The following is an 18,062-nucleotide window of genomic DNA, read 5'->3' as shown; positions in this document are numbered from 1 at the left end:
TCCTACAAGAATCACTTGCTGCTTCCCTGCATTGCTGACTTCCTGTTTGGAGGAGACTGTTGGTTGCTGAGCACTGTACAGTTTTACACTTGTTGACCCAGTCCCTTTGTGGGCAAGTGTAATTTTTAGGTGTTGATTATGAGAATAAGACACATTACCAGCCGCCGTGGCGAAGTGGTTAGCGTCGCGGACTGACAGCTGGGAGGACGCGGGTTCGAATCCCAGCGGAGGTGGGTTTTTTGGCCCGTGGCTGGCTCCTACCCAGAGTTGAGTGTGTTGTGGGCTTAAATGGGGAGACTGGGACCACACAGTCGAGTGTCATCCATTTCAAGGATGCGTCTTTGGGTGTGTTGCTCAAATTACTTGACCAACACTGCATGTGTCTGTATCTCTCGGGCCTGGTTAATGCCGGGATATCATTATGACAGGAAGCGTAGAGTGCAGCCTTGTCATGCAGTCCCAAACCAAAATGGACCTCCATAGCATCATCGTCATCGTCATCCTCCTCCTCCATCATCATCAGTATAGACAAAACAGTCTCAGAGTCTGTGGCCTTTCATGCCCTGCTCTCATGGTGACTTCAGTTTCGATGCCCCTCCACTTCTGTGCTTGGGGTGAGTCCTGTCAATGTCTTCAGTGTCAGCAGATTCATGGGGGGCTGTTGTTTGAGGGACGTGGTGGCGGTCTCCACTCTGGGAGGGATGCTTACTCAGTCTGGCTCCGCGACAAAGCTAGTATTATCGTTAGTAGGGGGCTTAGTAGGTGGTGTCATAAGTACGTTAAATCAGAACAGGCACCACTAAACACCACCAAAGTGACTCGGCAGCATTGCAGGGTCTCCTCTGGTGTGTGGCCTCCTGGCGACCAAACATCGATGGTTCCCTGCGGACTGCCGACGCTGGAAATGTGACGGACGAACCCGGGTGTGGCCGTGTATGGGGGAATCAAAATGAGCGGCGTGGGAGTAATGCCACTGAAACGGTGCAGATGATGGGGCAGCAAAAAAAAAGAAAAAAAAAGAAAAAAAAAAGAATAAGACACATTTGTGATACTCAGTGTATATTACACACACACACACACACACACACACACACACACACACACACACACACACACATGATAATAAACCCAGACCTTTTTGACATTACCACTTACATTGTTATTATTCCCAGTCCCAGTGCTTCCACTAATCAAGGTCAATGAAGTTTCAGATTTATTACGCAGTTATCACCTTGAGGTTCTGGGTGACTGTCCTGCTGTGAAATGGTGCAGTGGCTTTGGGCACTTTAAGTTTTGAATTGTCATGTAAAATGTGTGTGTTTCTCCAATTATTTTTGTCATACACACGTGTGTTAGTCTGTGTGTACACACGTGTGTGTGCGTGTACACGTGTGTGTCTGTGTGCGTGTGTGCGCTAGCTCTTGTGATTGATAAGAAGATAGAAAGATGTTGTGCATTGTAAGCCCATTCTCAACTGGCGAAACCATAAGATTAAGAAAAAAAAATTGCTAAAGGCCTGAAGTGTCAAATATATGATTTTCATAGTAAAAATGCCAAACTGGAAAATCTGTTTTATTTATTATTGATTATACATCATAGTAGTACTGGTAGTAATGAAGTGTATAGAATTACAGAGGAAGTGACTATGAAGTGTCAGCTGACTGCTGTGAGTGTGTTCCACTGTCAGATGACCAGTGGCCAGTCATCAGAATGAGATACATTTCAGATGGGGGAGGAAAGAGGGCATGGAATGGGAGGTACTGTATTACTTTCTTGTTACAATAGATATCTCTGTGTGAAATTGCGGCCGCTCTCCAAACGGAAAGCATACCCCCCACAGTGCAGTGCCACTCCTATGATGTGTGTCTGCAAGTGTGTTTGTTTTCCTATCAGAGGGGATTTTTCTATAGGAATTTTGCTAGGGAGAATGTTTTGGTGTTGTTGTTTTTCCTATCTGAAATGATTGCCTGTTCCTATTCCAAAGGAAAAAAAGTCAGTTGTAGAGTTTTAAAGCTTTTATTTTTGTTCATGAAGATAATGGAAATTATGCAATATTATGAACTTTTCATACCATTTTCGTCTTTATTCATGAAGATATTTTGTCATCCGCCAATGTCAATGGGTGAATGCTGTTGACAGACCCAGTCAAATAAAGACTGTGTGTGGACATGACCGACATGCTTTGAATGTGTAACATTACTTGAATGAATGTATGACATTGTGTAATAGTGGTGTTGGTTGATACAGTCAAATAAAGAGACTTCTTGTGTACATGTATTGAGAAATTGATTGATTGCTTGACATTGTGTGAAAGTTTAAAACCAGCTGACATTTTGTCTTCAATCATGCATTGAAAGGTGACAAATTATTTTGAATTCGAAAAGTCAGGAAGTGCATGGTTCATCTTCAAGACAGACAGCTAGCATGCACTTTACAAGACAGACAGCTAGCACGCACTTTAATATCGCAATTTTTTCAGGGCACCCTTCCATAGGGGAGTGTTTCAATCAAAGTTCATCTTCTTACTCAGAAGTAAGTCTCGTTTACTCTGTTAATGATCACCATTCAGTGCCTGAGAATATTGCAGTTACCTTTGCTTTATCTCGAAGGTATCTGCTGATATGTTTTTAAAGGTTTTTACTTTTTTTATTAAGGCAGATCTTGTGTAACGTACATGGATGAGTCTGCATGCTTTGATGCTGGCTTGAAACTGAAACGCAACATATGTGTGTGTGTGCCATTTAGCAGAAGACTAAGATCTTAATAGTTATACCTCATCAAATTAAAATTTCCTTGTCTGAAATTTTGATTTGTGTTGATTCTTTGAGTCAGATTAGTAGCTTTCAAAGATGGCTGGCTGACAGTAAAGACACTGTATGTTGATAAAAATGTAATTGTTGTTCCCTTGCCTTGACCAGTAACATACAGATACAGGCTGATATAGAGCATCCAGAACAACATGGTGAAGTGTGATCAGCCATCTCTGGCTTCATCTCCTGCACAGAGAAACAGTTTCTCTGAGGAACAGTTATTCAAAGATGGACAATATGATGATATCATCATCAATTCCATCAGAGGAATTTCTAGGAGTTTGAATTTTTAAATATTGCAAAATGTATGATAATTTTTTTATCACTATCAGCCTGTCAAGCGGAAGATGCACATGATGAAATTTAATGTGAAACCTGAGCTCATGTGGTAGTTTTTGAGAAGGTTAAATATAGCGACAAATGAGGCACTTGTATTTATTTTCTTGGGAGTGACATTGGTGTAAACACAAAAAGCTCTGTTACATTTTATGACTGATGAGATAGGCTGGAGCCAGAGTCTGAGAACTGATAGAGGTCCTATCAAATTAATTAATACAAGCTCAGCAAGTGAGGAGCAAATCATAGAGTAGTCCACAGATTCAGCAAGCTAATAAAATAAAATAATAATTGCAATTCAGATTGTATATTTCAATTTCAAATTCTATGTGGTCAATTTGGTGTTATTGTGGTAACTGTCAATGTCATAGTACCAGCATGTATGTTCACACAGTATTTGATTAACCTGTAAGATAATCATGTGTGATGTCCCACTGTGTCCCTAAAAAGCAGACAAATTAACAAAAACTATATAATTAAAAAAAAGTACAGAGAAAATAACACCAATATATGTATTTTCAAAAACTTTATTTCTAAAAAAAAATGTACAAAAAGTTCAAACCAGAATGACATTAAAGGATGAATGTCTCCCACAAAATATTACATCCTGTACAATATACTACACATCCACTTCACTGTAATTATGAATCCATCATTTGAGCATCGCCACCATTTCACACATGCACACCAATGAGAGTAATATCATCTTCCACTCCAGTCTCCAGCATCACACAGGTCAGAAACAGTGAAGATACCATTTGTTTTTAAATAGAAAAAAGACTATCCATTCAAACATTTTATTACCTTTCTGTTATCAAAATTACAATCTGACAGTAACAGTTATTTACTAAAAATTATAAATAAATAAAAATCCCTCTTGATGTTAAGCACTTAGATTTTTTTTTCAAATTTAACTTTTAATCACGACTATCAAGAAATGTTGCTGCAACACCTTGAATTTTTACAAAAAAAATATTCCTGAGTATGTTGGACACCACTGGGTGCATGTGAGAGATGTAGAAACACATGTCTTGATCATTCATCAATTAACACACAAAGAATAATTTTAAATAAACTTGGAACATCAAGTGTAACTACAGTGCGTTTGAAATATGCATCCAAAAAATTTAACACAGACAACACATTTGACCAAATGCTGAAACATGGCACACCAAGGATACTCTCTCGCACACACGTCACAAGCACAGTGAAATGAGCACAAATAAATAAAATGACAAACAAAAATAAAAATGAGTGATGACTGAGAAAAATGACACTGGTCATTCATTCCCAGTGTAACACACTTGTGCATATCACACACACACACACACAAAAACCCCAAAAAACACAAAAAAAACCCCAATCCTATAAGCTCTCATAATTCATATAAATAATCATTAACATATACCACACATTTTATAAAAACTATAAGCTCTGTCATACAGCATGACAGAGCTTATAGTTTTTATAAAATGTGTGGTGATACATGTATTCATTAATATTCCACACATTTTATAGCCTACCCTATTTTTTTCCATGTTTTGTATCTACTGGAAATGAAAACAGCCTTGCACATACTGAGAGTTAATGAAAATATGTCTACTTTACACACACACTTGTAAATTTACTCTCACACACATACACATGCATAAATGAATGGACACAATCAAAATAGTTATCTGCAACTTCCACACATCTTCAGCACATCACAGCAAACTCCAGGTCTGTGTCATGATGATGACTCATCTCAGTTAAACATGCCACACAATGATTTTTTTAAATTTTAAAATAAGGCTATACAGGCTTTGCACAGATGCACTTGGGCACTTTGGTAGAAATAAGAATTAATGCCAAAATGTAAGTGAAAGAGTCATGCAGGTGTTACCTGTACCCATACCTCCAAGCATGGCTCCTGCTGTTGAAACTGCTCTTGTGCTTGTTCTGCTTTTGTGCCTGCCTTTCCAGGGTAGTGGGTTGCCGGCTTTGTGCTCATTCATTCATTCTTTTTTTCTCCTTTTTTTAAAAATTGTTTAATAGTTCAACATCTTTTCACTACAAATGATATTAGATGAGGGTAGAGAAAAACAAATTGTGGGAGGGAAAAAGTCTGTATATGCATGTGAATTTGTGGTCATGTTTACTAAAGTTGATCCATCAAATGTAATTCAGAAACAAGAACAACTTCAACAGTGGGAATCCCCCTTCCACCTTCTCATTTACTATTAGGGTTTCTGTGAATGTTGCTTGGAAAGAAGCATCTTTGCTTCTTATTCATAGTGTTCCTGGTTGGTTGTTTATATAGCACTAGCCATGAGTATTCTTCTCATTAATTTAGGGATGGTTTCGTTACAACTTTCATGGCACTCATCTTCAGGGATATTCTGTTACTTGTACTGAAGTTTTCTGTGTCATGGCTGTGACATTTTCTATATCATTAGAAGTGAATCAGCCCACAAACTGTTGTTGGTGAGCTAACTGGTCAGTGTGAGGCAGCAGTGACCTCAGAGTGAAATGACTGGACAGTCAGGTCAGCTCATCTAGCACCTTTCTCTGTCATTTGCACCGTCACGAAGCAGGAAAGCTATCTTGTGTTCATTGTTTATATAATTATAATGCTGCATATCAACCTCCAAAAGGAAATTTGTATCTAAAATTACGTTTAAATAACATACTTACCGTGATCCAACTAGTGCAGACTCCGGCAGGGGTCTGACATTCCTGTCCTGTGCAAACTACTATCCGCCTATGCAGAGAAAATGAAAGCAACTACGGCCGATAACCTCCCGGAAGTAGGTAACTTCCCTTCTGTCCCGCTAGCTAGCGCCCTCTTTTTCCGGCAGCCATCTCAACACCTGTTCCTGTGCACTGCATACGGCTAAGTCACTCAGCAGTTGAGTGGTTTATCCTACTTGCATGTAACCCCATCTCCTTCTACCCCACAAAAAAGAACTAGTTGTTACGGTTTCAAGTATGAGGAACAGAATGTGGTTACAACAGACTTGATGTCAGCCGAGTAAATATGTTGTCAACTGCGGCAGACGTGTGCATTTACCTCACCCCTCCTCCCACCCCCACAATGTTGTGCTATATTCAAACAAGGAACAGACTCCAGTAAAAATGGTCACTGATCACATTTACAGTCTAAAATTGTGAATGGTGTGTCTAAATAGGAAGATTCACTCTTAAATGTCTCATAATAACTGGATGAAACTATCATAAGCTGCAAAAAAAAGGAAAAAAAAAAAGACAAGACATTTTCTTTCAATCAGGCACTACTTTTATTATTGTTATCGTCCCTGTCAAACATAGAACCAGTGCATTCATCAGTTCATCTGCGGATTGGTCGCAGACACACCTGACCCTAGTACTTCGTAGCCGCCTCGTCGTCGTTGCTTCCTGACGCAGACGTAGATGCTGCCGAAGAGGATGATTACAACAGGGATGCCCAGGCCGGCAGCGATGATGACGATGACCAGGGTGGAGATGCCCTCCACAGGGGGTTTGCCGTACCCCACTGAGGCTGTCCTGTTAAACACAGTCAGTTTACATGTTGTTATTATTAGTAATCATTATATGACTAGGTACCTATGCAGCTATTATGCTAGTATAAGAATTTAATCTTTCCATGTGTCTGTGTAGTTCCAGAAGTTATTGCTCAACTAGGTACTGGATGCATTCTGACCCTTTCAGGATACCTTACTTTTAGTTTTATTAGTCACTGTCCACAAGGGAATTCAGGCGTCCTCTTCATGCTAGCAACATCTCTCCCAGATTCTGTAGTACTAATGGATAGCTTCCTTCTTCCTATAAAACTCAAACCTCAGCTTCAGAAATCAGATAATATAGATCATAATTATAAGGAAAAGAACAGATGCTCCGTATGTTTTCTGACAATGATAGCACAAAATCATGACAAATGGCGACGAGTGAGGAAGAGGGGTGTTTGTTTTGTTGATTATCGCTTTTGAAACAGTATTGGAAGTACAGTATGATTGACATCTTCAGGGCTTGCACACCGAGTGAAAGAGGATATGCACCAAATCATTTCTGTTTTTATGTCAGTTTTGGAAATGATTTTCTAATGGAAAGTTAAGACCTGACCAGTTTGACTGGTACAGAAGTAATTTCTAAAATATCAACTTTGGGTGTTGTCTATGCCGATAGTGTGTAAATCATGGACACTACTCATGCATGTGCATATGCAGGGCATATTTTCAGCTTTTTAGGAATGATTGTTCATATTTACACTGTCGCAATGTCTTTGTGTATACAGATTTTTTCTCTTCTATGTCCTCATGTGGAGCTGTATGCTATTATACACAACTAGACAAGTATTGTTTCATGTGAGGTGGTCAGAGCTGATTGTATGTGGATTTTTTGCTATAAAAGCACAAAGTATTATCATTTTTAACTCACCAAGCAGTGTAGTTATTCTTGAGGTAAAAGCCATCCTGACTCAGCCCGAAGGACACACTGAGGGTCCTCTGTGTCACAGTCTTGCTGTCGTTCAGCTCTCTGCCAAAGAATGCCTGGGCCAGACTTTCCTCCAGCAGCTGGTTCACTCCTGAACCAGCTGCTGTTCGGTTCTGCAGGTCGTACCTCATGACCTCTGTGCCGACCGCTCGGGCGCGCTCAGCAGCCAGGTAGCAGACAGGTTTCCACTGGACGTAACCCTTATTGGACTTGCCCGCAGAATACCAGTTCACCACCTGCACATGGACGTGAACTGCATTCAGAACACTGTGTCTGCTGTAGAGACTTCTGGAAGGAGAAGCTGCGATATCACTTGATCCTGAATGGCAACTCTCGGAAATAATGCCTGTCCTAGTTTTACACTAATTACAGTACAATTTGAAATTAAACTTTTTTTACCTCTCAAAGAAGGCAAAATGAAAAGAACTGGTTCCCCTGAAATCTTTAACAGGCAAATAAGCAACAGAAACTTTGGAAAAAAAACAAAAAAACACATGCATTCTAAATTCACCTTGAGTTAGTACAATTTGAATACACACTGGGGAGAAGAGAAAACAAGTTGCTGCACCAAGCAGTTAGTTCCTCTTCAGTAAAGCAGCCAATTCAGAATGACTTCAGTGCAATAGCCGAGAGGTTTAAGCGTTGGACTTTCAATCTGAGGATCATGGATTCGATTCACAGGAATGGCACCTGGTGGGTAAAGGGTGGAGATTTTTCCGATCTCCCAGGTCAACATGTGTGCAAACCTGCTACTGCCTTAACCCCCTTCGTGTGTATATGCATGCAGGAGATAAAAAACGCACATTAAAGATCCTGTAACGTATGTCAGTGTTCAGTGGGTTATGGAGACACGAAAATACCCAGCATGCATGAACCACGACAGAGTCATCGGCAAGTCGATGTTGGTAGTGTAACGGAAAGAAGAAAGAAGAAGAAAAAATAGTCCCAGCTATGACTTAATGATACAGCCAAAAGTCAGCATCTTACCCTGAACACGCCGGGAGAGTATTCATCATCGATGGACTTGGTCTCCTCCACGCTCATGTCCTGGGAGGTGTGGTTGGCCACGATGGTCATCTCCAGAGCAAAGCGAGACTTGTTGTACTTGGGAACATACTTATCCAGGACAAAGTTCATCTGCGTGTTGTTGGCATTGTAGATCAGGCGAGGTAGGTCAGCGTCGCGGCCTTCGTCACTGTTGATTTCAAACTGGAAAGCAGACCACCGCGCCATGCAAGTGCTATACAAAGCTACACTAAGTCTCTGGTGCTACACAAAGCTAAATTAAGACTCTTGTGCTACACAAAGCTACATTAAAACTCTAACTTCAAAATTCACACAATGTTTCAGTCTGCATAATTATCAATCAATAACCAAGATCCCTTAGAGAGATGAAGTCCTAGTAAAATCCAAACAAGAATCTTGAAGTTAAAAATCAAAGCCTGACTGCCTCTTACTAGTCTTAGCCTACTCAACAGAGACAGAACATTCAAAAATACATTATCAAAATGATATGGTACCGCAGTAAAACTGTTATTAAATACATTATCAAACTGATAAGGCACCAAAAACACTTCCAGCCAGTCAAAGCATGCAAACAAGGGAAGCATTTTGTAAGGAATAGCAGAAGACGTCAAACATATTTCAGATGACTTCTCAACACATCTCTTGTTTTCAAACTGATGAGAAAAAGATCCACATACATCCGAGCAAACTCACCTCAAAATACATGGAACCTTCTGTGTTGTTACCATAGGGAGCCAGTTGTGGGCTGGTGGTGTTGAAGATGATGGAGTTGCCTCCCTGTCCCTGGGTGGCATTCATCCATTTAAATTCGGTAAAGTTGCGGACATTCCATAGGGTATTATTGTCCTTTCTGGCGTCTGCCAAACTTGCTGCATCATGGATGTCATCATATTCAATCAACTGTTGACAGAAAATTTTTAATATTTCATTTTTGATGCAACAGGTATATTGCAGATGTGAAAGCAGAATTACTGTCAATGAACAAAAACACCAAGGACAATCGCGATGTCAAATGTACAACAACAAAAATTGTGGAATAAAGACCATTTTATTTATAGAATTATTTCCATCAAGGTGTCAAAATGTGATACTGATAGCATACTAAAAATCAACAGCCCTCATAAATTACCATATTTCATTTCATACCATAATAGACAATAATATGGATTAAAAAAAATCATGCTATAAAAAATGGTAAAAAGAAACTTTTATCATTTTTTAATAAATAATGAACATATTATCTGACTATAGTGCCTTTCATCTGCATCCAGTTTTACACTACATGTTACACTTACAGTTCCTTAGAAAAAGTAGAATACATTTTGTCTTTATTACTTTTAGCTGGGGATGGGAACACACGTTTACAATTACATACTTCTTCATTTACTTTCTTGACAGATTCTATCACCATATTCACGCAAAATGACAGTGACACGCATGTACACACAAAATCATGGTCACAAACATTTTATTAACACCAACAGGTACAGTGCTCTTCACATCAACGAACAAATCATATACCTTGGAAAAGGCGAGGACAAAGCTGTATGAAATGTGGCCACTGCCAGAGCTTGAAATGGCCCCCTCCATGCCAGCAGAGCTGTTGGCCAGCAGACTGTCCCAGTTAAAGGAGAGGTTCTGGTTGGCGTCTCCCTGTGTGTGCACCACCAGAATGCTGGGCACCTTGACAGTGGTCATTACAAAGTGAAGCACATCCTTTCCAGCTGATGACCGCACGTACACCATGTTTGGAAAGCTGGCATTTGGAGCAGTGGCATTCTGGTGGACCGTCTCATTACAGACCGGGTACTTCTCACAGTCTGGGAAAAACTTGGTCGTCACCTAAGGAAAGATCAACCTCAATTTAGCTTTAATCGTGTAATCTAATGTCGACTGTAATAATATCAGTATTCTTTACAAAGACCTTTTATCTTTTGTCCATTTTGATATATACCATTCTGTGCTTTGTAAGTCTAGTATGACACAAACATTAGTGGAGAAAATTCATGGGCCTTTTCCACCCTCAAAGCAAGGCAACTGGCAAGTTTTTCGCTTTCTCAGTTTCTGAAATTGTTCCATATATGCCACAAAATTGTGCCAGAACAGAAGATACCATAAATCAGCATTGGAAGGTCTTTCAATTTTTGCAAAGCTATAGCAACACTCACGTCTTCAGGCACTGTTACAGTAGTAACCGATTCTTTTGTCATTTCAGGAAGAAGATGAATTCAACTAAAGAATAATAAAGTCAATATTGCCTGCGTGGAGATCAGAATAAATATGAAGTTATTTTTCTAATGATTAAAAACAGTCATCTCTGTCAGTACCTTATGATTCACTGAAAAGGTGTCATCGTCACAAGACCCAGTGACAGACTTGGGGTGCTTGACATTTCTCTACTTTTGGCTTCGGATGTTTCATTTGAAACATCTGAGATCACACGAAGCTGATCTTGTAATGTTTCAGGCAGTAACATGTCTAAACGTTTGTAAATCGTAATACTTACATTTCTTTTGCTGGCATCAGCAACAAAGACTGTAAAAAGCGTTACAATCAGAGCCGTGCAAAACATCCTGCCGTTCGCCATCTTTGTCAGTTTGTTGTCACATGACCAAGAGATCACATGCCCAAGAACCTCAAACAAAGTGGAATAACTCTCTAATCTCGGATGCATCGGTTGTAGCTCTTGCTCTGTAGAGGTCAAGATGGCTCCGAAGGGCTACAAGCAAGAAATGCCACCTCCGGGTGGCTATCAAGATATAGAATGGGCAAAGAAAGTCGCTAAGAAAAAACTGGGTGGTAAGTTATTTGTAGGTGTTTCGACATGTTATTTTGCAAAAAAGCAAATGCCGTGCGTTTCCCATTCAGCAGCAGCTTGGAAGAATCAAGTGAACGGTCATGCACTGTCACGATGTGCTACTGTGTTTCAGACAGTAGATTACAAAGTTTTTCGTTTGCAAATCTTATATATAATGAGTCCACTTTTCCCATTTTGTCAGGGAGCTAGGTCTCAATATGCTGAGGACTAAAATGCTTTAGTGATTCCTGCTTTCCACTCAATAGTGGGTCAGGGCTTCTTTTTTTTATTGTCCAGTTGAGCCAAAAACGTAACATAGTAAATGTCCATCAGTTGGAACAATACATGTACCATTTTCCCCTTTTATCACCGTTTCCAGTTGTGATTCATGTAATAATAAATGGGCTTAAATGTTCAGTACAGAGCTTTGATATAAGATGGATGGTCATGTAAAATGAAGAAGGAAGACAGTGCAGATATACTCTGTACATAATACAGTTTTACTTTCACTTTCCTTTCATCTTTTCAAATAAGTTTTACTTGCCCATTCAGCATATATAGCAGCATATAACACAATGTGCATTTATGATAATCATTATGTCAATAAATAGATTTACAAGATCACAGTTTTGAAGCCTAACATACTGTCTTAATCATTAAATACTGTATAACTATTAAACTAAAAACTTACTTTTGGTAAGAGAAACTAATGGTATATTACTTTATACCTTAAAATTAAATAAATTCTGGCTGCCAGCATAGCAAGGTAATCAAATATAGTTAATGCGCAATCCTCTCACCCTAACAAATTCAGTCAGTGGCTTTGCATACTTTCAAAATATATAATTTACACTGGAAAATCATTGTTGAAAAGCTTAGGAGTGCCAGTGACTCTTGTGAAAGAGATTGTTTAGTTAGATTTTTAATTGGGTTTGTTTCAGTTTTTAATTTAATTTCCAGGTATTGCCACATTTGGACTCTTCTCTGCCTTCACTGGAGCCATGTGGGCCATTTATTATTTTGACAGGAAAAGACAAAGGTAAAAAGTCTTTTGAAGTGTGTTCTCAATTCTGGTATGTAATTACTATACTAATTGATAATTACTGTAAATGGATTTCTATTAAACAGTTATGCAGTTTGTTTCAGAAGTACTTTATTCTCAGATGAAAATTAACTTTCTGAAAGAGTAGAACCACTGACAAGCAGCGTTCATCCTAGATCATCAGTTGACCCATTAATCTAAATATATGTATATCTGACTTCTATGGGTTAGTACTGCGTCATTTTAGATATACTGTTTACTAGTTTAATTCACCATTTAGTGAACTGTTGACTGATGTGCGTATACAAATATGTTTGTACATGTGCTTATGTGTGTATCAATGTCTGTACAAACACACACATATCCCACATTTCCTGCTCCACCAACACCCCCCTCCACTTGCATTCACCTTGTTTAATAAAAGTCACAAATCTTGAGGTTGTGCCTTACCAGTCAGTTTTTGATACTGCTCAAGACGTAGTACTGGGTCTTGGTATTTTGAGACCAATGCTTTTTCAAACCTTCAAGTTGCTGGTTTCTGAACACTGGGATTGATTTCCTGGTGTCCTTTGTGACCTCTTGCTGGTATCAGTTTATGAAGACAACTAGCTGTGGACCATTGTCACCTGTCACCATGTCAGTGGGTTGAGTTCAAGCACTGACAAAGTAACCAGAGATCTGCAGTACAAGATGCCATGAATACATGTTCAGCTAATTGCTCAATTTTCTCGGTCTTTTTGTCTTCATTTTTATGTTTTGTCATCTTAGCTGTTGAAGATGCTAGGGTTGAAATGTGTTGCTCCCTTGAATTTCTTTTGTTGTCTGGTGTAAATAATACACCCTTTAGTTACGAAACTTGGTGTTCATAATGTTGGTCCATTTTCTCAAATTTTACGGAATGTTGTGTGCCTGTATTGTATGTATGGTATGTATCTCCTTTGCAAACGTACAGGAGGTCTTCCAGTCCATCATTTCTGAGTTCTGGTTAACCGCTGTCACTTTTGACTACACATGGAAGCTCATGTGGGTCGTCCACAACCCATACCTTTAAAGAGACAAAAACCTGTATATTCCTCCAAAGCTTGTGTGGGTCGTGCACAAAAGACAGGGGGGTAGTGGGAGAGTAGTGGGGTAGTGAGGCTATTGAAAGTAAAACTTCTGTATTTTCCTTCACTAATTGCAAATTAAACCTTCTGAAATCACTATTAAAGGTATGGATCATGCATGACCCACACGAGCTTTCGAGGGGTGACCATGTTTTTTCCTCTTTAAAAAGCATGGGTCATACACGACCCACACAAGTGTCCGTGTGTAATTAAAACGCCACCTTTAATTACTCATTAACTAATTAATGATTTTTTTTCATTTTTTGGCAAAAGTTGGCCTTTTAGGTGTAGGAAGCATTTCTGAAATTTCGTAGAAAAATATTAGGAATTGACTGAGATATTTGCGTTTTTGTACCCTTCTGGGTCGTGTACGACCCACAATAGCCAGCGAAGGTTAACTCACTCAGTACGGCCAGTCCTCTCTTCTCCTCTACACAGAGCGTGTTTTAATATGGCTGGGTAGGGAAGAGGGGAAAATCAAGTGATTTATTGACATTGACCCGTCAGCACGTGCATGCTAGCATGCGCTAGTGATTATTATAAACACAAGAACATACGAAATGGACTTTCTTTCATGGTTAAGTCTTACTTTAGTGTCCTAAACTCAGGCAGGGACCTATTTTACCAGCAATTTTTTGTGTGTGCGTGTGCATATATGAAAAGACTTTACCATCAGTAGATGTTGTAACCCAGTTCGAGTGGAATTTTGACTCTTATTTTGAACGTTATTTTCTTCAGCTTTGATGCGAATTCAGTTAACTCACTCAGTATGGCCAGTCCTCTCTTCTCCTCTACACAGACCCCTCGGATGTCCAGTGGGTGTCTGAATGACCCAACCTTTAGCTTCCGTCGTCAGAATTGTGGTATTCTTTGTCAACATTCACCTCTTCAGTATAAGAGCCTTCCGCTTGCAATATTTTGATGATGATAATTGGGGTGAAACGCTGTTAACGTCGTCCTCTTTCGCCGTTCATATGGAGAGAGTTAAGACTTGTTCATGTGCCAGTCCATATGATGAATACAGTCACTTTCTTATTTTAAACATTCTTTTACTCTTGCCTGCAGTTAACTTTTTTCATTGAGTTTTGGTATACGAGTCAGTCAGTATCCCCATCTCTGTCTTTTTGTCTGTTAACCAGTATCTTTGTCACTCTTTTTTCCTTTCTCAGAAGTCTTTTTATTTTTCTAAGTTCGTTAGTTTGTTCATTCTACTGTTCCTATGTTTTGCTTTCAGGAAAGAAGAGCTGGAAATGAGGGACGCCAGGATTGCCATCACTCCTCTCATTGTAGCTGAGCAGCAAAGAATGTGAGTTCACATGTGTGGTATTTCATAAACACATACATTACACATTGACACAGACTTACATACACAGCTACAGACTATCAGAGGGGTTCAGTCAACATGTCATATTGTAGAATCTCTGTAACCATTTTATTGTAGCTGAGCAGCAAAGAATGAGAGTTCACACAGAGAAGTCTGTTGCGACAACAACAAATGTAATGCAATGCAATGCAACACAACAAAATGCTTCATAATGCAATGCAACACAATGCAGTGTAATGCAGTACAGTACAATGCAATACAATACAATATAATGTTGGTTTAAATAATTTTTTATTCAACAGTATACATGAATTATAAAATCAAGCAAAGATAGAACAGCATCAACAAGTTTAAAAGCTCATACTGTGCGCTCACGTTGCACTTGAATTTCAGCATGACGGCTGATGAACCATATAAATCGTTGATATCAAACAATGTATTCAATATTGTAATCCAGGATGCTGAAGCAGTTCCGGGCGAACAGGGACGAGGAAAATGAGCTGATGAAGGACGTGGAGGGCTGGAAGACCGGTACACTGTGGGGAGAACCAGTCTACAACAACGTCCGCGACCGCTGGATCTGGCCTGCCACTGAGGAGTACTTTGCCCACTGCCCATACTGGGAGAAGTTCAACATCACCAACGATGGGCTCAACCACTGAAAAAGTGTTTTTGTAGTTGTTGAACTACTTTTCAAATGTTTCTTTCTCTTTTTTTTTGGTCTTCTTTTAAAAGTGCAGTTAGTTGCAGGAGTGAATGTTGCTCAGAAATCTCTAGTTGTATGTTATATTCTGCACTGAGTGTTGAAAGGATGAAGAACAAAAATCAATTTACTGCTTCAGATACGAAATAAAAGTTATTTGCTATAGCAGTGTAAGTATCTGAGTTGTAAAAATAAATTTTCAGGTTCTGCAGCATGCTACTTCTCTCCTCTCACACAAAAACAACAAGAATAACAAGACTGTGACACAACTTCTTGTTGATCATAGTGGATGCTATTTGGAGGTCAATTGAAATCGATGTTAGGATTATGCTTGACAAAAATTGGTCAAAAAGTGATTGTGTGCTTGTGAAAGTTTGTTATATTTTATGGATTAAACATATTCCTGACTTGATTTGTGCAAGACTGTGCGATACGTTGACGTCATCTCTCTGTCCACCCGCCATCTCCCACTCTTTTCTAGTTCTCTGCCTCTTCTTTCCTACATGTCTGTGTCAAGGACTGCAACAGCCAGAGCGAGCCCTGGACATCGGTTGTTAGGGTCCTTGGTTTGAATCCCAGTGGGTGAGTTAAGGATGGAGATTTTTCCAGCCTCCAGGTCAGCATATGTGCAAAATAGGTATTCACTCTGAATCAGTCTGTACGTTCAAATTTTACTTTTACAAACTAGAACTACAAAACATCCATTCATTCTTCTTCGCTGGTGGAATGGAAATCCCACGTTCACTCATGTACATGAGTGGGCCCTTGCATGCATGACCGTTTTATACCCCACCATGCAGGCAGCCACACTTCGTCTCAGGGGTATTCATTCATTTGGACTAAAAAATGCACACTCAACATTCATAGGTGTGGATGGAAATGATCGAACCCCATAATTTAGTATAGCGCCAGCCGTCATTCATTCCACCCATCACAACTTGGTATTAACACCATGACTGAAACATCACCTGTGAAGGAACAATGGACGTCTAACAGATGCGACCCTACAACTTTTACTGTCCCAGGTCACAGATAAGGATGCACCCAAAATCACTCCCATCTACCTTCCTCTAACATAACCCATACCTACTTTAGATTTCTCTACCTGAGTGAAGTAATATTTTTACACAGAACATGAATCAGAACCCTGCCCAAGTCTGCGCCATTGGAGCATGGTATGTGTGTTGGATTAAAATGAGGAGTTTGTATTATACTCCCAGTTTGGTTAAATATACTCATATAAAACTGATGCTTTGTACCTTTCTTCTACTTATGGACTTGCAGCAACACTTAGGAATAACTTGTCCCCATCACAGAGCATCACTAACCATTCTAGAACCCGTGAGGTTGAGATAGTGCTCTTGCAGGAGACAATCTCAGGTTCCGGGACCCACGGGTTCTGTTTGCGATCGGGCCAGTGCACCTTTGTTGACACATTGAGGTTGAACAGCTCAACCTCCTCAGTCAGGAAGATATATATTCATACATATTTATCTATCTCACAGCTACTCTTATACACAAGTTGTAGGCCAGACATGATGTCACAGTGGGGCGTGATCCAGCCCTCTATTCTCTGTTCATGGACAGGTTCTCAGTAGTGGCACTGCTCTCTCCCTCCATCCCTCCCATGCTGAGTCCCCTCCCCCACCTCCCTCAGTGGGGGCGGACACCTATGGCCTTGGGGAGGGCTACACTCTCCTGCTCTTCCCAGGTCAAGAAAGAAAAATTTCCAGCATAGTCAATGACTCTAGCTAGATAACAACATTGATGCCAATTACTTGTTGATTTTGGACACCATGCATGGATGGTTGCGTTTCATCACTATCCCCTTAAAAAAGGAAACAAAAATCACTTTGTGAGCAGTTACCTTTATTTGTGTATACTCTTCCTTTATTTTAGCATAAAACTTATGTAACAGTATTAGTAAGACCAACAGAAACAAACTTAAAACAAATATTTGGATCTGCAAGCATGCATATATAGTTGTGTGTGTGTGTTCTTCCAGAATCAGTTCTGATTTTGTGCACAGTCCAATTCATCACATCTTCCACACCCAGAGCAATTTTTGGAAGGGTGGGGGGGAAGCAACCTTTCCTGCAATACAAAATATACTGCAGGGACTAATTCTCCTTCTCACGAACAAGTTGTGATTTTTATGGATGACCACACACACACACACGCACATGCACACATCATCATCATCCGTAGAGTGTCCACAATCAACAGGGTGATTATTCTGACACTTTTAACGGGGTGGGTTATGCAAAAAGAAACAAACAAACCAAAAAAACCACACAAACACACACACACACACTACTGGTGGAGTTTACGAGCTCCCAACGTGAACACGCCAGGGGACGCAGCTCCAGCCACAGCCTCGGTCAAAGTATCGTTCCACTCAGAGATAGTTTGCGGGAGGAACGAGTGAATTTGGTAGTCTCATAG

The 18,062-nt window shown here is 39.8% G+C and overlaps 2 protein-coding genes across 3 annotated transcripts; one reads left to right on the top strand and one right to left on the bottom strand.

Moving 5' to 3' along the window:
- Window positions 1-3,657: 3,657 nt before the first annotated feature.
- Window positions 3,658-11,280, bottom strand: LOC143297383 (glycosylated lysosomal membrane protein B-like). Of its 2 annotated transcripts, XR_013057263.1 has the most exons (7): window positions 11,152-11,280; window positions 10,167-10,487; window positions 9,339-9,545; window positions 8,607-8,828; window positions 7,563-7,855; window positions 5,774-6,671; window positions 3,658-5,661 (listed from the first exon to the last, which is right to left on the bottom strand). XR_013057263.1 is itself a non-coding variant. In XM_076609699.1 (6 exons), the coding sequence occupies exons 1-6, from the start codon at window positions 11,230-11,232 to the stop codon at window positions 6,470-6,472; spliced, it is 1,326 nt and encodes a 441-aa protein (XP_076465814.1). In that variant the 5' UTR covers window positions 11,233-11,280; the 3' UTR covers window positions 3,658-6,469. The 2 variants fall into 2 exon arrangements, 1 of the variants encoding a protein (XP_076465814.1); XM_076609699.1 differs by having other exon boundaries at window positions 3,658-6,671.
- Window positions 11,281-11,289: 9 nt separating this feature from the next.
- Window positions 11,290-16,029, top strand: LOC143297384 (NADH dehydrogenase [ubiquinone] 1 alpha subcomplex subunit 13-like). Its single transcript, XM_076609701.1, has 4 exons — window positions 11,290-11,444; window positions 12,403-12,481; window positions 14,825-14,896; window positions 15,372-16,029. Exons 1-4 carry the CDS (start codon window positions 11,351-11,353, stop codon window positions 15,574-15,576), a joined length of 450 nt encoding a protein of 149 aa, XP_076465816.1. The 5' UTR covers window positions 11,290-11,350; the 3' UTR covers window positions 15,577-16,029.
- The last annotated feature ends 2,033 nt before the right edge of the window (window positions 16,030-18,062 follow it).

Source organism: Babylonia areolata, chromosome 22 (assembly GCF_041734735.1).
Source record: "Babylonia areolata isolate BAREFJ2019XMU chromosome 22, ASM4173473v1, whole genome shotgun sequence".
Lineage (NCBI taxonomy): Eukaryota > Metazoa > Mollusca > Gastropoda > Neogastropoda > Buccinidae > Babylonia > Babylonia areolata.
Note: the sequence above shows the minus strand (reverse complement) of the source record. Positions and strands in the feature narration are given on the sequence as shown.